At 38.7% G+C, this 27729-nt stretch overlaps 2 protein-coding genes across 4 annotated transcripts in view; one reads left to right on the top strand and one right to left on the bottom strand.

The window, feature by feature from the left end:
- Window positions 1-26352, top strand: part of TERF1 (telomeric repeat binding factor 1) — a gene marked incomplete at its 3' end in the record, with an annotated part of 38576 nt that extends 12224 nt beyond the window's left edge. Inside the window, exons 5-10 of one of the 3 annotated variants that reach the window (XM_084865012.1) lie at window positions 1458-1607; window positions 2178-2290; window positions 7406-7465; window positions 9200-9288; window positions 12365-12471; window positions 26200-26352. In XM_084865012.1, coding sequence (XP_084721138.1) covers window positions 1458-1607; window positions 2178-2290; window positions 7406-7465; window positions 9200-9288; window positions 12365-12471; window positions 26200-26352 — 672 coding nt within the window. Of the gene's footprint in view, window positions 1-1457; window positions 1608-2177; window positions 2291-7405; window positions 7466-9199; window positions 9289-12364; window positions 12472-18533; window positions 25513-26199 lie in introns of those variants that run through there. The other 2 variants (XM_084865011.1, XM_084865013.1) reach the window with 2 other exon arrangements.
- SBSPON (somatomedin B and thrombospondin type 1 domain containing) overlaps window positions 25075-27729 on the bottom strand; it is a 25862-nt gene continuing 23207 nt past the window's right edge. Inside the window, exon 5 of the mRNA XM_084865017.1 lies at window positions 25075-26661. Coding sequence (XP_084721143.1) covers window positions 26544-26661 — 118 coding nt within the window. The 3' untranslated portion in view covers window positions 25075-26543. The remainder of the gene's footprint in view (window positions 26662-27729) is intronic.

The following is a 27729-nucleotide window of genomic DNA, read 5'->3' as shown; positions in this document are numbered from 1 at the left end:
TTCATAATTTTCACTCTTTTAAGGTTTAACTGATTTGAAATAAAGGGGGAAACTAGACTAAGCTTTGAACAAAGAAAATTTATCCTAAAATGCCACTAGACTTTTTTATGGAAATACATAAAAGATAAAACTGGCAACAGTCAACGAATTAGAAGCATACAAATTCTGAAAGAAATGATTCTTTTTTGTTAGCCCTCATCTGATTTTTTTTCCCCCCATTGATTTTGTAGAGGGGAAGGCAGGGGGAGAAACAGAGAAACAACGATGTGAAAGAGACATATCAATTGGTTGCCTCCAGACATTGAGCCTGCAACCGTAGAGGTATGTGCCTTTGACCGCAATCAAACCTGAGACCCTAGAGTCCACAAGCCAACACTAACCACTGAGCAAATTGGCTAAGGCAAAATGATTCTTGATATTTGCGATTCCACTGCTTCGAATTATCAGCAGTGCCTGAACTAGAACGCTCATCAGTTTAGAAACAGGCACAAAACAATATTTATTTCTACAGATACTTTTAAATTTTGAAAATGAACTGTGTTAATAAACACTGACTTTTTAATCATTCAAAGTGCATATACATTTTTTGGGACACCTTGTATGTGTTTTTATTGGTATGTATTTAGGAATAGAATTGATAGGTAATAGGATAGGAACATAGTCATTCAGTTTTGGTAGTTGCTGCCAAATAGTTATATTAATATTATCTCAGTTTCTCTAGTGCTATGGGAGAGAGAGAGAAAGTGGAAGGGTGGGGGAGATACAGAGAAACATTGATGTAAGAGAGACAAATTAATTGGTTGCCTCCCACACACACCCCGACCAGGGTCGGGGATCGAGCCTGCAACCAAGGTACATGTCCTTGACTGGAATCAATCCCAGGACTCTTAAGTCCATGGGCCAATGCTCTATTCACTGAGCAAAACTGGCCAGGGCTATGTTGAGTTTTAATTTGCTTCCCTGATGACTCGTGCAGGCGAGCATCTTTTCATTTACTGTACAAATACAGAGTTATGGGTGATCACTTTCATCCGTTGAGGGACTAAGCCAGGTGGAGGGTTAGTTTAGTTTTAGTATGGCTCAGTCTGTGTCTAATTTGCTTCTGTTCCTGGGGTGTAACACACCAGATTACAGCAGAAAGCCTAATAGATTTATTGGGTTCCCTGCCCTTACTTATAAACAAGGGCTGTGATCGTACAGATGATGTCTTAGTTCTTAAAGTTGGTAATGGACATTCAGGTTTGTAATCTTTTTAAAGTTTTTTGTATGTGTGTGAAATATAAGGTTTATTTTTTAATTCAGAAAAAAATAAATTGGTGAGCGATTTAAAATATGAGAATCTTAAACTCTTCATTGTAGGTCTTTGAGTTTATATTTACAAATTTATATTTAATTTATGACAAAATTTCTAGTATCTTATTTGATTTATGGGTTAATGTTTCTTCTCTTTTCTCTAGTCTTTACAAAGAAAATTGCTTATGATAATCTCTCAGAAAGATACATTTCATTCTTTTTTCCAACACTTCAACTACAGCCATATGATGGAGAAAATTAAGAGTTTTGTGAATTATGTGCTTGATGAAAAATCATCAACATTTCTAATGAAGGTATGCATATATTCAGAAAGATTGGTAGACTTAGGAGAAATTGACATAATAAAGAAGAATACTTGAAATAGAAATCCTTTAAAAGCAAATCAGAATTTTGTGTAGTGATTTTTTTGTAAAGGAATGTGACAAAATGTTACAATTAGGGAATGTAAAGGGTTTCTTGGTAATATTTGTAGTATATTTACAACTTTTCAAAATAGGAGTTGCAATTTTTCAAAATAAAAAGTTGAGAGGGAAAACTTAGAATGAATTAAGAAATAAGTTGGTTTCAATTCAAATTTTACTGAAAGTTTTCGCATATTTTTTGGTAACTTTTTTATCTTAAAGTTTCCAAGATAGCATTGTAGGTATGACATATTTGCAAGGAAAGACCTGCATAATGCTTATAAACCAAGCAGATAGCTAAAGTAGCTGCTCATGGTGTCACAGCTTCAGCACAGTGCCTTTGATTGGCTTGTGAACAGATATTTTGGTTATGACTGTCAAAGAATTAGAAGCTTTAATTTAATGTTCTTTGTTTAAAATGGCTTAATGCATTCCTTTCTTTCCCCAACCCCTTTTTTTAAGGCAGCAGCAAAAGTAGTGGAAAGTAAAAGAGCGAGAACAACAGTTTCTCAAGATAAGCCTAATGGTAATGAAGTTGAAGTAGAAACTGAAGCTAATTTGGAAGTACAGAAAAGGTTTGTAAATCCATTTACATATTTTTTTTCTTCTGATGCAGTCTTTTTATGTAAAAGTGATACTAGTGAGCCATTATTAACAAAAATAATTATTGAGCCGTGGGTATATTGTCTTGCTGATGATTAACATTTGTTGATTTGGCTTATGTAGAGTTATTTCATGGTTTATGCAAAATTCTATTATATATGCCAAACAAAAGTAGAGAGTGAAGAAATACACAGTTTAAATAATGTAATGTCACTTACCATTCTCAGGGGACATGTGCTCTGAAACAGTGTTGAGGTTGGAAACTTGAATCTGTTCTCAGATCCCGCTTGCCCTATTATTTGACTATTTGACTGCACTGAGGGTTATTCTGCTATTTAAGACATTGCTCGTACGTCTTCCCTAAGTAATGGTAAGCTAGCCCGCTTCATCTGCTGCTCCACTAAAGAAACAGTGATTTGCTCCAGTGCTGAGGGAAACCACTGTTTAGTCGTACATATTGAGAGACAAGAGTTCAGTCTCCAGAGTTATTTCTTTAAGGGTTTGCAAGGGTGACTTACACAATTGATTTTACCTTTGCTTTGGTTTTATAAGCTAACCCTGTCAATAATAAAAATCCCTTCCATTATGATGACCTTTTCTATTGAATCTATGGTCCATTCCCTCCATTCTTTCATCCTTAATTCAAGGCCTGAGGATAGTCATTTTGTGGACTTCTTAACTACTTATTTAGAGGTGAGGATTGGTGTCCAACAAGTTGAATGGACATAGCTTTCGTCACACATCAGGGCTGAGCTCAGTCATCTTATAATTAACCTCTTCTGTCCCTGCTATGAGAACAGGATCTTCTCCTCTCTGGCTCATCTCTGCAAAGACTCTGTTAAAGTCTTAATTCTTATTGATTTTTTTTTTACCCTCAAAGGCTCCTTCTGAGAAGTATAGATTTTATTTTTAAAATTTTTAAAATTTACCATTTTATTTGTTTTGGGGTTTGTTTGTTTGTTTGTTTTTTGTTAATTCTCACCAGAGAGAGAAAGACAAAGATCAAAGTAAGAGAAACATCAATTGGTGGGGCCTCCTACATGCACCCCCACCAAGGCCAGGGATTGAACCTGCATCCCAGATATGTGCCCTTGACAGGGAATCGAACCCAAGAACCTTCAGTACATGGGCTGATCTATTCACTAGGCCACACTGGCCACGGCCAGATTTTATTTTTATTGGCTCAATTATTGTATTTTGTTTAGGAAATTAAAATTTAGTAATAACTAATATCTAATACATTTTTGTGGCCCAGCCTTCCTGCCCAGCAAAATACTGCTTTAAAATAAAGATTTACTATGATTCTGGCAGATAATGAACACCTATCCTATGTGCCTTCCTTATATAGTACCACTTACTAGTTTCAAATGTCTAGACACAGTAAATCAGTATGTAAAACAGAATTCTTGATTTCTCATCTGCTCTCTGTAACCTAACTCCCTCACCTCACACATCCAGTTACCTCCCCAAGTGTTATGAATCCCATCTCAGAAATGTCTCTCTAACCCATCCTTTCTTATAATTTATTAGAGGCTCGGTATACGGATTTGTGCACCGGTGGGGTCCCTCAGACTGGCCTGCACCCTCTTGCATTCGGGGAGCCCTTGGGAATGTCAGACTGCCAGTTTCAGCCCAATCCTGCAGGCCAGGCCGAAGGACCCTGCACCAGGCCTCTAGTCCTATATAATGCTAATATGCAAATCAACCCAACAGTGGAACCACCAGATGCCATGACGCGCACTGACCACCAAGGGCAGATGCTCAATGCAGGAGCTGCCCTCTAGATGTCAGTGCGCTCCCACAGGGAAGCCACTTAGCCAGAAGCCGGGCTCATGGCTGACAAGGGCAACAGCAGTGGCAAGAGCCAGCAGTGCTAAGGATGTCTGATTGACTGGGGGGGGAACCTGGCCTAGGCCATCACTTAGACATCCCCTAAGGGGCTCCTAGACTTTGAGAGGACACAGGCTGGGCTAAAGGACCCTTCCCCCCGCCCCCTCCCCCCCAGTGCAAGAATTTCATGTACTTGGCCTCTAGTATACATATAAGATCTTTGGTTAATCTCTTTCCTCCTCCCCCCTTCCCTCTGAGATTCATCAGTCTGTTCCATGTTTCCATGCCTGTGTGTTGAGCATCTGCCCCCGGGTGGTCAGTGCACATCATAGCTACTGGTCGGATGGTCGCTTAGGCATGTGTGTGTGTGTGTGTGTGTGTGTGTGTGTGTGTGTGTGTATTTTTGATTATTACTTAGCTTTGTACCACACAAATCCATCCTTGGCATGACTTCCAAAGTTAGCTTCCCATGAAAGCAAGTCTGTCTAAATGACTTCACTATAACCACTATTGGCTTTCTGCTTCTTATTAGGTGAGTTATAATTTATTGGCATGGCTTACAGGGCCTTACATAGCCCCTTTCTGGTTTTGTTTTTGTCTTTTTTTCTTTTTTTTCTCTTAGATAATATTGTCCCTCCCTGTCCACATTCATGGTACTTTCTAGCAGCCAGAACTTCTCCCTCATCTTGAAATATTACAAGCTGTTTCATGTCTTGACCCTTGCTTCAGTTTTTGTGTTTTTGTGGGTGTTTTTTTTTTTAATCCTCACCTGAGGATATTTTTCCATTGATTTTTACATTGAGTGGAAGAGAAAGGGAAAGACAAAGAAATGTCCATGTGAGAGAAACACATTGATTGGTTGCCGCCTGCAGGAGCCCTGACCAGGGCCTGGGAGGGGGAGGAGCCTGCAAACGAGGTAGGTGCCCTTCACTAGAATCAAACCCAGGACCAGTCCGCAGGCCAACACTCGATCCACTGAGCCAAATGGCTAGGGCAGCAAGGAATGTTTTTTGTTTGTTTAATTGATTTCAGAGAGAGGAAGGGAGAGGGAGAGAGACTGAAACATCAGTGATGAGAGAGAATCATTGATTGGCTGCATCTGCACCCCCTTTACTGGAATCGAGCCCGAAACCCAAGCATGTGCCCTTGACCAGAATCAAACCTGGGACCCTTCAGTCCACAGGCCGACACTCTCCATTGAGCCAAACCGGCTAGGGTCAGTTTTTGTGTTTTTTAAAACATTTTTAAGTATGTTTTTATTGATTTTTTTAGGGAGGAGAGAAGCATTGATTGGCTGCCTCCTGCACCCCCCCTACTGGTGATCAAACCCGCAACCCATGCTTGTGCCCAGTCCAGAAATCAAACCAGCAACCTCTCCATGCATGGGACTATGCTCCAACTGAGCCACACCAGCCAGGGCTCTTCAGTTTTGAATTTCCTTCTTTCTGTTCTCTTCAAGGCAAGCTCTTACTTGCCACTCAAGGTCTAGCTCAAAGATCACCTACAAGAAGTCTCGTGCTCTCTGATCAGAGTTGTCACTCTGTGCTCCCATAGCACTGAGTCGCACCTGTGTGAAGGGACTTATGGACAGTAACATATTTGTTTGTCTATCACTAGATTGAGAATTCTTTAGAGATTCTTAATTAGCTTTGTATCCATGGTACCTAGTTCATTACCAGGTATACATTAGAATTTGCAGTGCACTAGACATAGAGAGAAAAACCAACACTAGACACAAAGTAGAGATCAAGAAGTAAGCAACTAACAAAGCTATCCTGGAAGCAAATAGAATTAGAGTTGGACTGCAAGGTTATACAAATGCTAGAAAAAATGAAGCCCTTAATGTTATCAGTACTAAATGAAATATTGTGCTCTGCTAAAGCTTATAAACTATTTGAGGCCATCAGAATTATAGTTGTGAAACGAACAGACATTACCTAGCTTGTTAGTGTATTGATGGACTTACATGCTGAAAGACTACATGACAGCTTCAAGGACATTGAGCACTGAGCAGAGCCTGGAGGGTGGTGAAGATTTTTACAGGTGGATGGAAGAGGAAGTGTCCTTTCAGGAGAGAATAGTTGCTGTGAAGCCATGGTGATATAAATGGTGGTGCTGTGTTGTGGGGCTAATTTTAACTATCACAAAGGAGAAGGATTTGTAAAAAACATCAGCCCTGGCCAGTGTTTCACAGTGGTTAGAGTGTCAACCCACACACCAAAGGGTGGTGAGTTCGATTCCTGATCAAAGGCATGTGCCTGGGTTGCCGGATTGATACCCACCGTGGTCAAGGCACATGTGGGAGGCAATCAAGCGATGTGTCTCTCTCACATCAATGTTTTTCTCTTTCTTCCCCTTCCTCCCTCCCTCCCACTCTTATAAAAGTCAATGAAAAAATACCAGAAAATAAAGTTCAGTTAGAGACTAGTGGCAAAAATTAGTCATGTTGTAATGAAATATATATACCAATTTTACCAGGATTTCTTTCGCAAAGATGGTTTTTATGCACTGAAATTTTTAATAAATTGCATGAAAAGTACTATTCTGTTTTGTCTTGTTTTTTTTAGAGACAGAAAGGAATGCTAATTTATTATTCCACTTATTTATGCATTCATTTGTTGATTCTTATATGTGCTCTGACCAGGGATGGAACCCACAACCTTGGCATATCGAGACAATGGTCTATATGGTTGGCAAACTGTAGCTCGCGAGCCACATGTGGCTCTTTGGCCCCTTTAAGTGTGACTCTTCCACAAAATACCACGGCCTGGGCAAGTCTATTTTGAAGAAGAGGTGTTAGAAGAAGTTTAAGTTTAAAAAATTTGGCTCTCAAAAGAAATTTCAATCATTGTACAGTTGATATTTGGCTCTGGTGACTAATGAGTTTGCCTACCACTGTTCTAACCAACTGAGCTACCTAGCCAGGGTAAAAAGGACTGTTCTTTTTGTTCTTTTTTTTTTTTTTTTTTTTTTTTTTTTAATATATTTTATTGATTTTGTACAGAGAGGAAGGGAGAGAGACAGAGCGTTAGAAACATCGATGAGAAAGTCATTGATCAGCTGCCTCTTGCACACCCCCTACTGGGGATATGCCCGCAACCAAGGTACATGCCCTTGACCGAAATCGAACCCAGGACCCTTCAGTCCCCAAGCCGACGCTCTATCCATTGAGCCAAACCGGTTTCAGCAAAAAAAATGACTGTTCTTATGAAATGTTTATTTTTATTGCATTCTTATAATTATTTTCTTTTTTTCAGTGTTAATAACAAACCATCTGTAGTAACTGAATCCTCACAGGATACAATATCTTTAATGAGGTAAAGTAAATAGACATTTCTTCTCTGTTTTTAAAATATTTTTAGGAATTCATGTAGAACCTAGACAGGTCATAATAACTGCCATGAAAATGATATTATTTAAAAAATATTGCCTGTTCCTACTTACGTCAGCAGATATTCAAGACCCTGACATGTCCTGATATTCCAAACTAGAGAGACCCACCTCTGGGACCCAGGTGGTTTCACATTGTATCTATAAGGCCGTTGTTGGAATGCATGCATAGGGAATACTAGAACTGAAAGCAGGTGTTTAGCAATTCTTCCTCTGCCACAGAAATGAGAATATGATGTTGCAGCAGGAGAGGGATGGAACTTACATTTCTGATGACTGTCCCAAATTCTGACTTTTTTTTTTAAAGCATGTTTTTATTGATTTTAGTGGGGGAAGGAGGGAGACAGAGAGAAACATTGATTGGTTGCCTCCTGTAAGCACCCAGACAGATTGAACTGGAGATCTTTTGGTGCATAGGATAACACCCAACCAACTGAGTCACATCAGCCAGGGCTCAAATTCCAATTTTATGAAATTACTTGGAAAACTGTATATAACCTATTAGAAATGCTGTGAGAGTCATTGTCACATGTTCAGAGAGCAGAAAGTTTGCATCAATAATTTCAGAGATAGAAAAGTCAGGATGCTGACTGAAATTGTGTTGGGAATGGCAGATCTCGGGGGGAGGAGCTCATTGGGAATGAGAAATTTGAGAGACTAGGATGCTATATGCGTTACCTATGGGAACACTGAAATAACTCATGATAACAGCAGCAGTTAGAGAGAGAGAGAGAGATCTGAATGATGGGAAGTGCTGAGAAGGATAGTGGTTGACTGAAGAATAGTAGGTGGTGGGTGGTGGTGCATCACAGTGGCACAAGTCCTCACCGGCTAAGGTCTCTGTGGAAGCAGGATCCTGAAAGTGGCACTCATTAGGAAATGAAAAGTAGAAAGATCCGCTCACTTCTGCGACCCCGAGGTTCATGGAAGACAGAAAATTAAGTCTCTACTTGAGAAGTTCACAAATGAGAGAAAAATTGTCCCTAAGGGAGAGCTACACGTTAAAGAAGGCAAAGAGGTGGGGTACGGGTGAAGAGGCTGGAATGGCATTCCAGAGAGCACAGGAGGAAGTTTTGGGAGGGAGGGAAAGGATTAGCAGGTTACATAGAGCACTTACAGGGGTGAAAGGAGTGGTTTTAGGTGGTGATAAAATAGCTGCTTGGTAAGTGAACTACTTTTTTCATCATAATTTGCATTTTGATAAAATTGGAATAATACTAATTTTGCAGAGTTGTCAAAAAATTCTGCCATATCCTGTATTTTCAAACAGCTTACCTTTCAGAAAAGTCCTTTTCGGCAGCTATAAAGACAGTCAAGTGATACCTGCCATTGTGTGTAAAGGAATTTTGGGATTTCTCTTTGGGGAAATGAACTTATAAGCCATAGCAAAGAATGAAAATTTTTGCTTTATGGTCTGAGGATTTTTTTTTTCTTGTTCTATCTAATTGAAGGCCAAAAAGAATCTCCATTCTGAGTAGATGAGATAGAGAAAATAAGTGATGAGAAAAAGGTGAGTCTGATAATGAAAAATCTTAAGAGGCCATAGGTTAAGGTGGGACACTAAGCAAAGAGAGCATCAAAGGGAACTGGCCAAACTAAATGACCGAGAAAAAAATAACACTTTTTGTGAAACCAGTCACGAGCTTTGATTTTTCGTTTAGGTCTCACAAGAATCTCTTCTTATCTAAGTCCCAATACAGACGCCAAACAGAAGATTTTAATGAGAAAGAAGAAGCAGAAACTCTTATAAGTGAGTACTCTTACTACAGTTTTAGAAGTGGAAAATTGATGTGTTCTTGAAAGCGAGCCAACCCTTGACCTCATCACCACAGCGCGTGAACACACTTCAGACCATTGAAGCACGAGATTAAATGTCATGACTTCACAGAGTCAATTATAGGTAGTGTTAGAAATTTAGCTGCTCTGACTGCCGAGTTTACAGACTTATGCTAATGTGTACACTGCTTTTCTACTGTAACTTTATTTAGCAACTTGGAATAGTTACTTAACTAACATTATGTTCTTTAAAGTCTCCGTGAACACTGATTTAGTGAATACTGAAACTACAGGCGAGGATGGGATAGGTTCCTGAAGCCTCTAGTCACAGTTTTGTCAACTAATCAGTATATAACCTTTTTTATGTGTTTCTGTTTAAAGACATCTTATTTAATATATATTGTGTATTCATTAACATTGAACTCATGGCAAACAGCACTGTAACTTCATGCCTAAATGAAGCTTATCTATCGTATTCTCTCTAGAGGGAGCACTTCTTGCATTTAGGAACATTAGATAGCATTTCCCCTGTACAGTTGTGCATTTTAAAATTACCAACAAAGTTACCAGCAGATATCATTAAGGGCAGTTATTTATAGCTTGAGAGCTAAAATAAGAAGGCAGAGCTTCACCTTCTTTAACTTCAGTTGGAAATGTGCACCTCAGGTAACTCAGATTTTTTGCACACATCCACCAATGACCATGAAAGCACTATGAGTATTGACTTATTGAGTTACAAATTTTAATAAGTAGGTGGATTTTTAAATACAGAATCCTTGAATATGAAAATTAACTATATATAGAATCTAGCTATCTTCGTTGCATTTAGAATTTATTATCTTTATTAAAGACATGGCTGGATTGATTTAAGAAACAAGTAACAACCAAAAAATAAATCTTAAAAACGGTCCATAGTTATTTTTAATTATAATTTGATTGCATGTTCCTTCTTAAGCGATATGTAGGCGTTTATCCAATGTTTATTGAACTGACACTATATTCTAGATACTCCACTAATGCAAGGATTTTAAATCCTTATTGGCCCTGGTAGGTGTCTCAGTGGTTAGGGCATTGACCCATGGACAAAAGGGTCCTGGGTGTGATTCCCAGTCAAGGGCACCTGAGTTGCAGCTTCGCCCCTGTGCCCTGGCTGAGGCTTCTGCTGGAGGCAAGCAATCGATGTGTTTCTCTCATGTTGATGTTTCTCTCGCGCCCGCGCGCGCGCGCTCTCCCTCCCTCCCTCCCTCCCTCCCTCCCTCTCTCTCTCTCTCTCTCTCTCTCTCTCTCTCCCCCCCTCTCTCTCCCCCCCTCCCTCTCTCTCCCTCCCCTTCCTCCCTTTCCTCCCTCCCTTCCTTCCCCCCTCTCCCCTTCACCTCCTTTCTCCTTCCTTCACCTCTCTTTCCCTTGCCCACTCTCTCTCTCCCTTTTCACCCTCCCTCCTACCCTCTCTAAAAGTCAATGGAGCCAAAACTGGTTTGGCTCAGTAGATAGAGCGTTGGCCTGCCGGCTGAAAGGTCCTAGGTTCGATTCCAGTTAAGGGCATGTACCCTGGTTGTGGCACATGCCCAGTAGAGGGTGTGCAAGAGACAGCTGATCAATGTTTCTCTCTCATTGATGTTTCTAACTTTCTATCCCTCTTCCTCTCTGTAAAAAATCAATAAAATATATATTTTTTTAAAAAGTCAATGGAAAAAATATCTCCAGGAGTGGGGATTTTTTATAAAACCTTATTTATCTAAACCTAAATACACTAATCAATATAAAAATAATAGATGTACCAATTTTATGCCAAGTACATAAAAGGCCTAGAATAAATATTAATTGAGTAAATATATTCATAATTTATGGCTACTTTTATGGTCACTATTAGCTAATACCTATGTGCTGCGGATCAAAATCATTTACACCTATAGATGTTATCATTCTCATCATCATTCTCATTTTAAAGATGGTAAAGTTAAATTCAAAGAAATATTTGCTTCATGTTGGTTAAGTTTCAAAATTGTTTTTCTATATCTATTGCTACAAAATGCCTAGGAATTATAATTCTAAACTAAAATGATTTGGTTTCCTTGACCTACTTAGGTGCCTATTTGATTAACTACAGAAACTGCTTGATATCAGGAAATAAACAAGCCTTGTACATTCAGCAAGAACTGTAGAGATGCTCATGGTGAACTCTCTCTCCTAACACACATAGTTTTAGAATAATCTTAAATTCTACAAAGAACCCTATTGAAATTTTAATTTGAGATTGCATTGTAACAATAGATAATTTTGGAGAGAATTGACACAATTATAGGAAATCTTCCTGTGCATGAACAAAAGGTGTATTTCTGTATTTAGATTCTTATATATTTTATTATAACGTATGTGTACAAATGTTTTATAATTTACTATATATAAGTCTTGATCACGTTTGCTATGTTTATCCCTAAGAATGTTACATTTTTGATACTGTAAATATTATCTTTCAGTTGTTTTAATTAAATATTTTAACTTATTAATGTACAGAAGTTCTATTTAGTTTTGTTTATTGAGCTAACAAATAATAGTTTATTATCTACCCATCTTACTAAACCTTTTTTAGTTCTATTTTTAGATTCTGTTAGGTTTTCTGTATAAAAATTTTCGTACAATTATAGTTCTATGTCTTTTCAGTTACATATATATTTCTTGTTTTACTAAACTATAAATAAGAAGGGATGAGGAATGAATTATACTAAATTGTATCAAATACTTTCTAAATGTTATCCAAAGAAAATTTAACAGATGATGAAAAGGCAGGATCTGAGAGGTGAGATGATTTGTTTAAAGTCATGCAGAATAATCAAGATTCAAAACACACACCCTCTGATTTTCTAGTACTGATCTTTGCATTGTGTAATACTGTCTCAAGATTCAAAGGGGGGAGAATTAAACACAAAGAATTATTTCCCTTTAAAATCACTAAAACAGTAAATTAGAATTTCATTGTAATTTTTTAAAATGCAATTCCTCATTTTCTTTTAATGTAAAACAATTTTTGATGGCAGTTTTTCTACTTTTAGCTAGAAGAAAGACAGAGGGAAACAGACACGCCACTGAAAGAAAGAGAAAGGATGTTTTAAACAATCAACCAGAAACTTCTAAAAATTACCGATCTAGAAAAAAACAGGTACTTATTTATTATTTTTAAATAATACTTAATGGACAGTAAAGTCATAACTTGGATAATTGTGATTATTTCATGTTTCTTTTCAACCCTAAAAAAAAAAAATTGGGAGTATAAATGTTTCTTTTGGGCTGTCTCTGATTTTGCTATCCTATATAATAAAGAGGTAATATGCAAATTGACTGTCATGCCCAAGCACAAGATGGCTGGCCCTATGTGGTCACAAGATGACCAGCAGGCGGGGGCAGTTGTGGGCAATCAGGCGAGCAGGGGAGGGCAGTTGGGGGTGACTGGGCCTACAGGGGAGGTAAAGCAGTTGGGGTGGGGGGGACCAGGCCGGCAGGGGAGGGCAGTTAGGGGCGATCAGGCCAGTAGGAGAACAGTTAGGAATCGTTCAGGCTGGCAGGCAGAAGAGGTTAGGGGCAATCAGGCAGGCAGGCATGTGAGCAGTTGGGAGCCAGCAGTCCCAGATTATGAGAGGGATGTCTGACTGCCTGTGGGATCCGGCCTAAACTGGCAGTCAGACATCCCTTGAGGGGTCACAGATTGAAGAGGATGCAGGCCAGGCTGAGGAACATCCCTCCCTCCCTCCCTGCCACACAAATTTTGTGCGCCAGGGCACTAGTCTTAGTATAATTGACCAATCTGCCTATTCAAAATTCCAAGAAAACACTTCATCCACATTTTAAAAATAGTCTTAAGTTGGGTATTGATAATGACATTTATTTAAACATTGTTATACTATCATAGAGTCAGTCCATCAGATCTAATGTGAGACATAAATATACATATGTAAACTTTTATATTCATACTAGAGGCCTAATGCATGAAAATTTAAGCACTGGAAGAGGGGTTCCGTCAGCCTGGCCTGACCCTACTCACAGTCCGGGAGCCCTCAATGTCAGAAGGTGACCCATTGATCAGGGGAAGGTGATGCCCCCATCACATCTCTGCTACTGCCATTGCCGGCAGCACAAGCCTTGACCAGCCCTGGTTACCTGAGCCTCAAGCGCCCCTGGGCAGCTGGGAGGTTGAGAGAACTGGGGGACTCCAGAGGCAGGCACTCTGTGGGGACTGAGGGGACTGGGCGTCGCCATCTTTGAGGGTGTGGCAGTCAGCATATTCCTCCTTATTGGCTGGGGGCATCACCATCTTTGTGAGGGCATGATGGTCAGTTAGCATATTCCCTCTTTATTAGATAGTATTTTCCTAATAGAAGTCTGATTTAAATAAGGTTCTTCTGTGAAAAAAACAAAACAAAAAAAACACTATTTGATAAGACATTTTTCTATTCAGCAAGTTAAGATTGGTCAGTTTTAAGACTCACTTTACTTATTTCCCCTCTGAATGAATATAGTTCTGTGCCATCTGTATAGTGTCTAAAACGATTGTTCCCTGAATTGTGTCTGGTTTTCTAGTTGTTTATAGCAGGTGAATAAATCTGGTCCTTGTTCTATCATTACTGGAAATGCAAAGTGATCCTATACCTTTTTCTTACTCTGTGTGTTAAACGTGATTTTTTTTCCTTGATAAGTTTTTTGCAAAGGGTTTATGTTGTGATGTTAGAGCTAGGGTCAAGTTCCAGGCTATAGGAATATCTCCTATAACTCAGCTTATTTTGGCCTCCCTTCTCTCCCAGTGTACATAGTAAGCAATAACTACTTTTGCTTTGCTTCCTGCACATATTGCTTATCTCTGTGATTCCTTATTTAGTCTCAGCACCTCTACTTTCGGAACTGTTGCAGATTGAGGGAGGCTCTTGCTGTTGCAGTCCAGGGATTCAGGCAGGCAGGCAGGCAGGCAGGTGTGCACCTCAAGATGTTTCTTACTTTGGAAGTGTTCACCACAGGCAGAGATCTGTAAGCAAGGTGACTATACCCTGTTTCTTCACATACCTTTCATCAATTTCCACTGATAATGTATCCCTTTCACCTGTTATAGTTCAGGTCATAGAGGGTCTTCTAACTTTATCAGAGTTTGGAATTTTTTTTTTCCATATTGCTGTTGGGTGAATTCCCAAAAGAGAACAAGAAAATGCTGAACTTATGCCACCAATAGTGTTACATATTTTTGTCTTTGTTTTTTTGCACTGTGAATGTAATGTGCCAAAGTGTAGTTTTTATATATACACACGTTTTTCCCCCCTACTTGGTTTTCTCTGATCTTCCTGGACCTGTTTTGGTGTCTTGTCATTAATTTAAATCTTTATTCTGTGCCTTCTCCCTTTTTTTCAGTGTCCTATTATGTGTATGTTACACTTTTTGTAATTGTCCCAGAGTTGTTGGCTATTCTTTTTTATTTCTGTTCTTCACTTGTCAATTTGGGAAGTTTCTGTTCACTGATTCTTCCTCAATCCATGTCTGTTCTGCTGATAAGCCCATCAGAAGTTACTGGGTGGGTTGCTGATTTAGCATTTCCTCTCCAGTCTTCATTAGGGTTTATATCTCTGCTTACATTTATCCGTTTCTTCATACGTTGTCCACTGGAGCCTTAGTATATTGATCATAATTATTTTAAATTCCCACTCAGATAATGCCAAAATTTTTGCTATAGCTGATCCTGATGCTTTATCCCTTCGGATTGTGTTTTTCACCTTTCAGTTTTTCTTATCATTTTTGTGAATAGCTGGACATGATGTATCAAAGGAACCTTTATTGTGAGGTTTCATGTTTGGTGAAGAATTATGCTTTATTTACTATTTGCTGTAGCTGTAAACATCAGGAGCTGAAATTTTCTTGTTTTTATCTCCCTTGTTGCATTTGGATTTTCCTAGAGACTCCTCCTTAGATAGTCCAAGGCAGCTCTTTCAGCTGAGGCAGTTGGTATACAGGAGATCAGATAATGTGGTGGTAAGATGGGGATGGGGGAAGGAAGCATTCTGTAATTCTGTGATTGTTATTAGTGATCCTGTGTCATAGGCTAAGACCTTCATATGGGCTTCTCAGCTTTTTTTCCCGCCTCTTGGGTGAAATAAGAAGGCTAGAGGGTGCTGAAGTTGGATATTTCCCTTTCCCTACGGGAAGACTAGAAATGACTAGAATTGAGTGTGTCTACCTGTCATTTATGCTTGGCAAAATTAGTGTCTCTTGAGGACATGCTTTTATTAATGAGAACAGAATGCTCTAAATGTATTTCAAAATGACTACTTTTTCCCTCCTCTTCACCCTGATAATCTGGTGGGGGTAAAACTCACAGAAGTTTGTTGACCCCACTAAGATTGTGACACTAAAGTTTTTTGTTGTTGTTTTAATCCTCACCCAAGGATAGTTTTCCATTGATTTTTAGTTAAGAGTGGAAAAGAGAGGGAAAGACATAGAAATATTGGTGTGAGAGAAACACTGATGGTTGCCTCCTGCACACACTCCACCTAGACCCAGGGCAGGGAGGAGCCTACAACTGAGGTAAATGCACTGGACTGGAATCGGACCCAGGATCCTTTGGTCTGCAGGCCAACATTTTGTCCACTGAGCAAAACTGGCTACGGCGGGACCCTACCGTTTTTTAATTGAAACTTGTCCATAGTGAGCCTCTGTCAATTTGTCCATCACAGTTAAAAATTTCTACCAGTATTGGCTCCAGCTGTGAGCTGCTCCTAACCAGCTGTGATTTTCGGCATCCACTTTTGTGTCTTTCTAGTGTTCAGGGCACCAGTTTACCTCAAATGACATTACTTTTCTGGTGGATCTAAGAAGAGTTGTTAACTTTCAATTTTTTTCTTTTCTTCTTATTCTGAGGTCTAAATAAATAATTTTTAAGTTCTTTGCATATTGATCCAAAAATTATAAATCCCTGCTTCATACTTTTAATCTTTCCCTGTAGTTTTTAGAGCAACAGTTTCAAATGGAATATGTGTTATTTATGGATATATTTAAAAAAAACAGTTTGTCTTTCTTTGTATTCAAAACAAAACGGGATATCAACTACATAATTTTAAAAATACCATTTAGATGATACTGTCTGTCATTGTTTACTATGCCCCTCCCCACCCCCCAAAAGAAATCTGATATCACTAGTGTCTGCTTTTACTTTTCGCGCTATCATTCTGTAGCTCTCCGATTTTAAGCATCTGAGCACTTATGTAAAATGAACAGTAATAGTAAAGGCCCTTAAAAATCTTATGATAAATACTAGAGGTCCAGTGCAAGAAATTTGTGCACGGGGGGGGGGGGGGGGGGCGGGAGGGGTGTCCCTCAGCCCAGCCTGTGGGATTGGGCCTAAACCAACAGTTGGACATCCTCTCACAGTCTGGGAATGCTGGCTCCTAACTGCTCGCCTGTCTGCCTGATTGCCCCTAACTGCTTCTGCCTGCCAGCCTGATTACCCCCCAGCTGCTCCCCTGCCAGCCTGATTAATGTCTAACTGCTCCCCTGCTGACCCAATCACCCCCAACTGCCCTCTCCTACAAGCCTGGTTCCCGCCTTCCCCTGCCAGCCTGATGGCCCCAACTGCCCTCTGCCAGCCAATTTGGTTCTGATTGGTTGGTTTCAATGCCAGTCAGTGTCTCTGGGCCTATCAATGGGGCCTGATCAAAAGGTGGGGCTGGTCACTAGCCCCTGTGGAGGCCTGGAGAGAAATGGAAGAGTGGCTGCTGGCCAGACCTGGAGAGAAAGAGGCTAGTGCTGATCAACAGGTGCCTCAGAGGCTATGGATCAGACCCTGCTTCTCTCTTCAGGCCTCTCTCCAGGCCTGATTGGCAGCCCCCTCAGCAGTCAGTGCTGGGTCGCCACGGCAACCCATTGCTGACTTTAGGACTGACTTCTAATTGGTCAAGCCTACAATAGTGATGGACCTAGGGTTTTTATATATTGGGACTAGAGGCCCAGTGCATGAAATTCGTGCATAGAGGGGGGCTGTCCCTCAGCCCAGCCCGCACCCTCCAATCTGGGACCCCTCGAGAGATGTCCGACTGCCCAGTAGGATCAGGCCTAAACAGGCAGTCAGACATCTCTCTCACAATCTGGGACTGCTGGCTCCCAACTGCTCACCTGCCTCCCTTCCTGATTTCCCCTAACCACTTCTGCCTGCCAGCCCGTTCACCCCCTAACCACTGCCAGCCTGATTGATGATACCTAGCTGCCCTCCCCTGCAGGCCTGGTCCCCCCCTCCGCCCCCCCCCCCCCCAACTAACCTCCCCTGTAGGCCTGGGTCCATCCCCCCTGCTCGGTCGCCCCCAACTTCCCTCCTCTGCTGGTTTTGGTCACCCCTAACTGCCCTTCCCTGCTTGCCTGGGTCCTCTTCTTCCCCTCCCCCCCCCCCCCAACTGCCCTCCCTTGCAGGCCATCTTGTGGCAGTTATCTTCTGTCCACATGAGGACAGTCATCTTTGACCACATGGGGGCAGCCATCTTGTGTGTTGGAGTGATGGTCAATTTGCATATTACTCTTTTATTAGATAGAGGCATGTTGCATGAGTGGGGGCCGGCTGGTTTGCCCTGAAGGGTGTCCTGGATCAGGGTGGGGGTTCCCTTGGGGCATGGGGCAGCCTGGGTGAGGGGCCTGTGGTGGTTTACAGGCCGGCCATGCCCCTCGGTGACCCAAGTTGAGTCCCTGGTATCTAGGATTTATCTCCTATAATTGAAACTTTGTAGCCTTGAGTAGAGGCCAGGGCCAGCCAGGATGGGCGGGAAGCTTGGCTTCCTCCATTGCCGGAGAAACCTAAGCCTCCTGCTAGCTCCATGGCCGCAGCCATCTTGTTGGATTAATTTGCATACTCACTTCTGATTGGCTTGTGGGCTTAGTGGAGGTACAATCAGTTTGCAGGTTTCTCTCTTATTAGTGTAGATAAGGTCTTACATAAATCTAAGAAATGTATACAGAATTCTTCCATCTTTAAGAAACTAATATTTTAAATAGTTTCATTTATAGTAGGTATTTTCTTTAAAGACTTCTTTCTATAAATAACTATTTTACTTTTGATGGATGTTAACTAGGTTTATTCTGATGATTTTTTTATACAAATAGTGAATCATGTTGTACACCTGAAACTAATATATTATTTGTCAATTATACCTCATTAAAAAATATAAAGAGTTGTTTCTCTAAATAACTTTAATTTTTTATCAAAAGGCATGGATTTGGGAAGAAGACAAGAATCTGCTATCTGGCGTGAGGAAATATGGAGAGGGAAACTGGACTAAAATACTATTACACTATAAATTCAACAATCGAACAAGTGTTATGTTAAAAGACAGATGGAGGACTATGAAGAAGCTAAAACTGATTTGCTCAGACAGTGATGACTGAATGTGTAAAAGCTTGATGATGAAAGGTCAATTACATATTTTGATCATCACCTTTTGTTTGAAACTTGGTGGTCATTGATCTATGTTAACATTTTTGTTTAAAGCATTTAGTATTTTTCTTTAAGATCCTTTTTACTTGGATAAAATGTAAATTTGTCAAACCTTGATGCTCTCATTACCTCACCCCCAAATCTAGTACTAGTAAAAAAGATGAAAACCTACTGAGAGAAAAAAATGTATTTCTGTTAACCTGTTCTGGGTTTGTATGCTGACTTCAAGTCCAGAACATATAAATGAAGGTGAAGTTTCTAAATCAGTGAATAATAATGGTCTTTTCACATAAGAGGTATTGACTTGATTTATGGCCTTGATACAGTAACTACTAAGACATTTGCTTATAGAATGATACAAAGTAGTCTGGGTTTTAGCATACTTTAATTTTCCTTTCAGTAGTTTTCTATAAAAGAAAAATCTTAAATAGTAATACCATTGGACAAAATTTGTACTATTACCAAGATTTGCTTCATGTCTCATTTAGGAATATTTGACTTTTGTTTCAATGTTAAAACTTTAACAAAATGGTTTTAAGTAAAGCTTATTTATAACCTGGTGTCATAAATACTTTCTCTGATATTTTTGTTTAATATATCAACATGTGCCTAAATAATGTTCTGTAAATGCTTGCATTGATGTTAACCATGATCATTTTCTTTTTTTTTTTTCTTTTTTTTTTTTTTAATATGTTTTATTGATTTTTTACAGAGAGGAAGAGAGAGGGGTAGAGAGTTAGAAACATTGATGAGAGAGAGTCATCGATCAGCTGCTTCCTGCACAGCCCCCACTGGGGATGTGCCCGAAACCAAGGTACATGCCCCCGACCGGAATCGAACCCGGGACCTTTCAGTCCGAAGGCCCACGCTCTATCCACTGAGCCAAACCAGTTCTGGCAACCATGATCATTTTCACATGTATGATTAATACTAAACAAGGTCACACATACTTTACTAGACAGTTTCGAGTTTTCACCAACATTTAATTCTTTAGAGAATTTAGCTATTTAGCATTTGAGTTACATGTGCTTTATTTATTTAACAAGTGAGTGAAAATAATGAACTATTTGCATAAGAAGTTAAATGTTAGCATTTTGTAACCTGTATTTCATTTCTTACTGCATTATACATGACTTTCCCATTGTACCTGAATTTGTTACTCTACGCAGAGTGAACAGAAATGTGGGTGATTATTCTGTGCTTCCTGGCTTGGTCTGTTTTGTTAGACTGGATACTGTCACTGTGTTTCTTGCAGACATTTTGATGGTAAGTGCCAAAGCAGGCAGCATGAACCAGCGTGGACCTATAAGTCAACTTCCTTGTTTCAAACATGCAGTAAATAAATCTAAGTTGCTAAGTAATCTTTTTTAAAAGATTACTATCAATTATACTATAGTGTGGTGCTTGCTTATTTAAAATTTTATTTTACTTATTAAAAGCTAGGTTAGATTTAATTAAAACATTTTTATCATATAACTTTTGGAAACATAAAAAGAGCAAAATAAATGATAATGTATTTTTAAATTTTGTCATCTTAAATCTGATTTTTTTTAATTAAAATTTTTGTTGAGATTATTGTAGATTCACATGCAGTTGTAAGAAATAATACAGAGAGGTCTCATGTATATTTGCTCCAGGTTCCCCCAATATTTTTTTCTATATCATTTTTGTTGAAAATATCCCAATATAAATTTTTCTAAAACTAAAGTATATTACTCGGTGTAGCTTGACAGGGCAGCTCGGACCCTGTGCTCAGAATTGTGGTAGCGTCTTTTAACCAGTTCGGGGGTTTTATTCAGAGATTTGTCTTTGTTTTGCCCTCTTCTGAATTCTCAGCCTTAAAAACATTACCTACAGCTGCCTGGGGCTAGGGACAGAGAGGAGGCAGGCAGCAGACAGGCTGGAAATCCTGAGAGGAAGATTCATGGGTTGAGGGCTTTGAAGGACGAGTGAACCGGAGAATTTAGGCCATGCCCATGCCCAGAACTGGACAGTCTCAGAAAACACCTGAGAGGTTTCTAGGCTTCCACCAGTGAAGTAGCGTTGGGCTTCTCATGTGCTAGAGGTGAAGGCTACAGCACAGACGGTAAGTAGCCGGGCTAAGACCCCACCGTGGAGCCAATCTGCAAAGGCAAAATGATTTGAGGCATTTAAGGAAATTAAATTAATTATTCTATGTATTCTTTGCTATTTTTTCTTTCATCCAACATACCGTATTTTTCGGACCATAAGACGCACCGGACCATAAGACGCACCAGTTTTTAGAGAAGGGAAATGAAGAAAAAAAGATTCTGAAACAAATAGTGTCCTAAAATATTTTATGTGCATTAAAACCCAACATCACAGTCATAAACACATGTAATCAACCCTGTAAAGTAAACAGCAGCATTTAGAACCATTTTAGAGCCGGGCAAGCACACAGAGCCAGGCAAGTAAAAAAACTTTTTTTTTACAGTATATGTGTAGGCTATATTTGGACCATAAGACGCAGGGACTTTTTACCCCAACTTCTGGGGGGGGAAAAGTGCGTCTTATGGTCCGAAAAATACGGTATTTATTTATATGTAGCTGTAGCTTGTTCATTTTCATTTCTGTACAGTAATACATCCTATGATTATATCATAGTTATTTACCTATTATGCTTTTGAGCATTTGAGTTGTGGGAATAAATAAAGACCACTCAAAAATGAGAGCAAACAGGCTGTTTACTCAGCCTTTTTTTTTAATTGAATTTATTGGGGTGTATAATTCTATACATCATCTGTATTGTAATGTGTGTTCAACACTCCAAGTCAAGTCTTGCATCACCATCTATCCCCCCCTTTACTCTTTTCTACCTCCCCAGCACCCCTTTTCCTCTGGTAATCACCATACTGTTGTCTGTCTAGTTTTGGGTTTCGGGTTTGCTTTTTTTCTGTTTTTTTTTTTTTTTTTTTTTTTTTTTTTGGGGGGGGGGGGGTTGTTTGTTTGTTTTTTTCTTAATCCCTTCACCTTTTTACTTGACTCCCCAACCTGACTCCCCTCTGACAGCTGTCAGTCTGTTCTCTGTTCCTATGAGTATGTTTCTATTTTGTTAGTTTATTTTGTTCATTAGATTCCACATAAGTGAAATTATATGGTACTTGTCATTCTCTCACTGGCTTATTTCATTCAGCATAATGCTCTCCAGGTCCATCCATGCTGTCACAAAAGGTAAGATTTCCTTTTTTACGGCCCAATAGTATTCCATTGTGCAAATGTATCACATGGTACTCAGAGCTTCCTATAACAAGGGAGTCAGTCACCATCACTTGTGTTTGGCAGAGAATTGAGCAGGCCAAGTTTTATAGTGGGAAAGCTTCAGAGGGAAAGGAGAGAGCAGGCTGCCCTGACTAGAGGTCATTGGCATGAGAAAGCTGGGAGCTGGCCAGCTAACAGTGGCATCTTGTGTAATTGTTCGGAGAACATACTTGGCTTTCTCTGATTGGTTCTGAGTTGGTAGTGGGGACAAAGAATAGGGATGTTGGCAGCCATTGACAAAGTCCTGTCGGTGGATTGCAGTACAGGTTGCTTTGGCATCCTCAGCTAGTTGCTGCAGAGTTTGTGGGTCAGAGTTTGTTGTCATACGAAGGTCTGACTAGTGTCTGTTTATATTCAGTCTCTCAGAGTTGTTTTCAGTTATTCCTGTGATGACTTTCTGATTTACATGCAGTGTGATATTAAGAGTATTAACTCTTAAACTAAAAAGTTAGCTATGATATTGAAACCCCAGAACAACCATTTAAAAGAATATATTGTAGATATATACCCAATTGATAAATTAAAATGGAATATTAAAAATTATTCAAATAACATGAAAGACAAAGGTGAGGGGGTGGGGCAAAAACAAAATTACAAGGACAGACAGGAAAAAAAGTACACCCGATTCTAACCACATCAATAGTTACATTAGCCCTGGACAGTGTTGCTTAGTTGGTTGAGCGCCATCCCATGCACCAAGAGGTCGCCCGTTCTATTCCCAGTCAGGGCACATGCCAGGGTTGTGGACTTGAACCCCAGTAGGGCGCATGTAGGATGCAGTTGATTGATGTTTCTCCCTCACCCTCTTGAGTCAATAAAAACATTTTTTTTAAATAGTTACATTAAATGTTGATGGTGTAAGCCAGAGAGTGGGCAAACTTCCTGAAAGGGGCCAGATACAATATTTTAGGCTTTGTGGTTTCTTCTGTCAGCTCTGCTTGGCATTAGCCATAGACATAAATATGTGAGTGAGTGGGCGTGACTGTGTTCCCTAAAACTGTATTTACAAAAATAGCCAGCAAGATTTAGCCTAAAGTTTGCTGACTCTTGCCTTTGATTCCTAGTCCTTAAATTTATTTGCTCTCAGGGTAGCGGTTTTTTAAAAATCACCTTATTTGGTGCTCAGTGGGACTTTCCTTCCCAGGAAGAATGGCTCTCACCTCTGATTCCATTTTCTTGTCTCCGTATTCTAAAGGGTATAGTCCCTCAATTCTGGTTTATTCATCAGTGGAATCCTGTTTGTTTCCAGTCTTCAAAATCTGGGCTGATTTTCACACCACTTTCCTCCTCATCTATGTTATGAACCCTCTTTTCTAAGTCTTGTAATGTCAGTGGGACTTGGGGGAGGAGAGGGTAAGTGAGTATGTCCAGCTGTCACCTTGACCTAGCAGTTTCATTTCTATATCAATTTCTATATCAATATGCTCTTCATATTGAATATTCTCAGCATTGCTTTACACTCAGAATGGTCAGGTCTTTGCTTTCTAAATCAACTTGCAGTACTGTATGAACCATCACTAGAATATCTTCAGAGGGCAGAATCAGGTTTATTTTGCATTGTTTGCACATATCTAGACAAGATGGCTGATAAAAATTTGCATGCCAGAATAGAACTAAACAATTTATTTCTTGGGTTACAGACTCGATCCCCAGTGGGTGGCATGCATGAGAAAGCCAATCAATGATTCTCTCTCATCACTGATTTTTTCTCTCCCTCTCTGAAATTTAAAAAAAAAATTAATGGATGTTAGATTTTGCCAAATGCTTTTTCTATGTCGATATGGTCATGTGATTTTTGTCTTTTAATTTGTTTATGTGATGTATCGCGTTTACTGATTTGTGAATATTGTACCAGCCTTGCATCTCTGGAATAAATCCCCCTAGGTCATGGTGTATAATATTTTTAATACATTGCTGGCTCCTATTTACTAATATTTTGTTGAAGATTTTAGCATCTATGATCAACAGGGATATTGGCTTGTAGTTATCTTTCTTTGTAGTGTCTTTATCTGGTTTTGGAATTAGGATAATGCTGGCCTCATAAAAAGAGCTTGGAAATGTTCCTTCCTCTTGGACTTTTTGGAATAATTTGAGGATAGGTGTTAGTTGTTCTTTGAAGCTCCCTTATGAAGCATTCGGACCAGGGCTTTTGTTTGCTGCGAGTTTTTTTATTACTACTTCTATTTCATCAGTTATTATTGGCCTATTCAGGTTTTCTGGTTCTTCCTGATTGTTTTGGGAGATTGTATTTTTTTAAGAATGTGTTCATTTCATCCACGTTGTCCAGCTTGTTGGCGTATAGTTTTTCATAGTAATTTTTTCACAATTCTTCGTATTTCTGTGGTGTCGGTTATTATTTTACCGCTTTCGTTTCTGATTTTATTTGGGTCCTCTCTGTTTCTTGATGAGTCTAACATTTTTCTTTTAAATGATCCGGAGTTCTTTTTCCCCTTCCTGAGTGTGGGTGTGTTTATTTTTGTTCAAATTACTTTCCACCTGCACTTTTGAAAATCAGCCCATTAATATTAAGTAGTTCTAGGGACAATATACCATTGCAGAGTTCCTGTGGACAGGCCCCTAACTCTAAAGTACTCATTAAGACCTCTTTGGTGTCCTCCTTTAAATATTCTAACTTTGAAAATAAAAATTTTGCTTCTTCATTAACCACTTGGACTACATGTTTCAGTTCTGACCTTATTTCTTGGGCTTTGCAAGAATTAAAAACAAGCATTTCAAACTATTATTAGAAGTTAAGTCTAGCTAATGAAATTTTTCTCAGGAATAGAAATTATAAAAATATACAAGATGGAAGTAATTAATGGCTATGCATTAAAAACTAAATGTATAAAGTAAAAATTTGATTTTATTCGATTCAAATATGCTAAATGTTATGACATATTAAATCTTAAATCCATCATAACTTTATTGCTGTTAGTTATCATACTGTCAATTCCAAAGGTGGTTTTGGTGAACTTTTGTTCATTCTCTAACCAGCCCAGAAAATTTGAGTATTTTTTAATCAAACAAGTAAAGAGCTTTTAAAATGTGAACAGAAAGTTTATTTACTGGTATAAAAATTTTAAGTAACATTGAAAACTACCCAGGTATATTTTCAAAAACCTTGCTTGACAAATGTTAGAAATGATCATAAAATGTTAATACTGAACTTACAGTTGAACTCTTAACTCTTGATGAGACGTAAATTTGTTTATTAATAATTTCTGAAGAATTTACCATAAAAATCACAGACAGTTAAGTGAATATTTAGTCAGGAAATTGAATACTCTCAGTATTAAACATTTTCCATCTCTATTAAGCTTGCTATTGTCATTACATGATAAGTATAGAGAAATATAAATATATAAATCATTTGCTAGTGTAAAATATTTTATACAAATGAATTTCATACAATTTAAATCTTGAGATTCTATTTTCCAAAGAAAATATCCTGGATTTAAGATTTGTTAAAGGAAAGGGCTGCACTTTTACAGCACCGTCTTTGGCATAGTCCGGCTTCCCATCGAAGCCCACTTCTGTATGAGAAGCCGGATTTGGCTCCGTGGCTGACTTGCAGAATCACTTGGCATCCCAGATGCTTAAGCGACTTTGTCTCACTGATTTTCCAATCATAAAATAGACTAGTACTCTATGTCACTATATTTGTTACTTGTGAGGTCAAAGATCTATAATAAAATCCCAGCCTTCAATAATCTATTCCTGTCTTCCACTCCAAACATAAGAAAATGAATATGATATGCTGCAGAAAATAAGTAGTGAATTCACAACTAAATTTGAAAGATGATTTTGGTCAGTTTCAGGCTTTAGCAATAATCTTAGATTCTAAAGATGGTAGAATTTTCATAATTGTTTGTCATTGGTGCCAAAGTTTCTCATTAAAAGTATATTTAAAGGAACTCATTGCTCTTTGAAGAACTATTCTTTAGTTAATTAAAAAGTAAGTATTTTTTGCAGAGCTATTGGATTATTACAGAATGTTTACTATATCTTAAATAACTTGTCCTATGGAAAATTATTTGTGAGATTTTTGCTTGAAATTAGTCATTTCAGAGTTTGTGGAATAACATAAGAAATGTGAGTGTACATATATCTATACATTTTTTAAGATTACAGAAAGGGGAGGAAAAAATGCAATATTCAAAGCACGGATACCATTATATGACAACTTACCAACAAATGGACTATGTTGTAGTAATTCTAGTGCAAACAGATGTATTTTGTGTTGCATGGACCACCTGTAGAATGAAGACTATGTGGGAGGTCAAGGACACAAAACCACAGGAGACTTCAGGGTGAGTCCTCAACTGAGCGCCATGTTTCTTGAAAATTAGCACCTAAATTGTCTTTCTCCTTCAGAGTATGGCCATGACGTGTCTCAGGAACTCGGCCACACAATTTTTCAAGGTTTATGAAGCATTAAACATGACTTGATACTATTTAGCCTGTTTACAACTATTTAGCCTGTTTACAAATATTTACCTCACGGTCTATATAAATATAAAACTGTGCACAGCAGGACAAGAACACTGGTCTACTCGCCGGACTTTTTTCCAAGTTCCTTGACATCGAGGGTTGCCAATTGCTTGCCAGTGGAGAATCTGACTTCTGAAACAATATTGTGAAATGTTATTTACATCTAAAGCAAACTAAAAATTCTAATTTATAAAATTTTGGTTTTTTTTTTAAAGAATCATCATACATGGAGTTTTTAAAGACATTGTAAACTGAAATTTTTTGAAATGATTGCAAACTGAGTTTCCCTTTGGGTTCTATTGAAATTTGAGGTCATTGTATTTGTTACTTGACTTGAGTATATAAAGTGCCACATAATGGAAAGGCTTCCTGTGTCATGTATATTTAAATTAGAGGGGTCTGAACCAAATAATCTTATAATCCTTTCCAACTCTTTGATTCCATAATGAAAAAAAATGAAAGAGTAAAGCCAGATTATTATATTTAAAATCACTGGAACCTCAGCCAGGGTTTAAGGTACTTTATGGATACAAATTAAATTATAAATTCATTTCAAGTCAAAATATGGATGAGGTATTCAGAAAAAGTAATAAGTAAGTATTAAGTTTCTCTTTCATATGAATTCCTTACCCACTTTATTGTTCATATGGTATACTCAACACAGAGGCTGTTAGGCACAAGTGACTAATAAAAGAAAATTCAAGTTATTAAGCCTTTAGAAAGGTCCATATTTTACTTTCTAATGTATATTTTTACCAGTTTCATCTGACATACTTAAAAACCGTGATCCGTACCCAGCACGAAGTCTACCTTTCTCTTGGTTACAAATAGCATTATTAGTTTTAACTGATAAATGAGTTATGGGTCAATTCTTTAGGACAATCGGTAGATTTCTGTAGGTTTATGACCCTGAAAAGCTGAGCCTACCACTCCTATCTCAACCATGATCTCATGACTACACTAAGCAATGGTTCTGAACCAGCTGCAGGAATGAACCATCTGGGCAAGGGTCAGCAATCTGCAATCCATGAGCCAAATCCAGTTCACCCCACACTTTTCTGTAGACATTTTGAAAGAGTTGATAAAAATCAAAATAGGAAATTCAAATTTTAGTGCCCACTAACACTAATATTAGAACAAAGCTAGGCTCATCAGTTTACATAGTATGTCTGGCTGCTTTTATGCTATGGTGCAGAGTTG

Source organism: Pipistrellus hanaki, assembly GCF_964339955.1.
Source record: "Pipistrellus hanaki genome assembly, chromosome: 17".
NCBI classification, from domain to species: Eukaryota; Metazoa; Chordata; class Mammalia; order Chiroptera; family Vespertilionidae; genus Pipistrellus; species Pipistrellus hanaki.
This window is presented reverse-complemented; position numbering and strand designations above follow the sequence as displayed.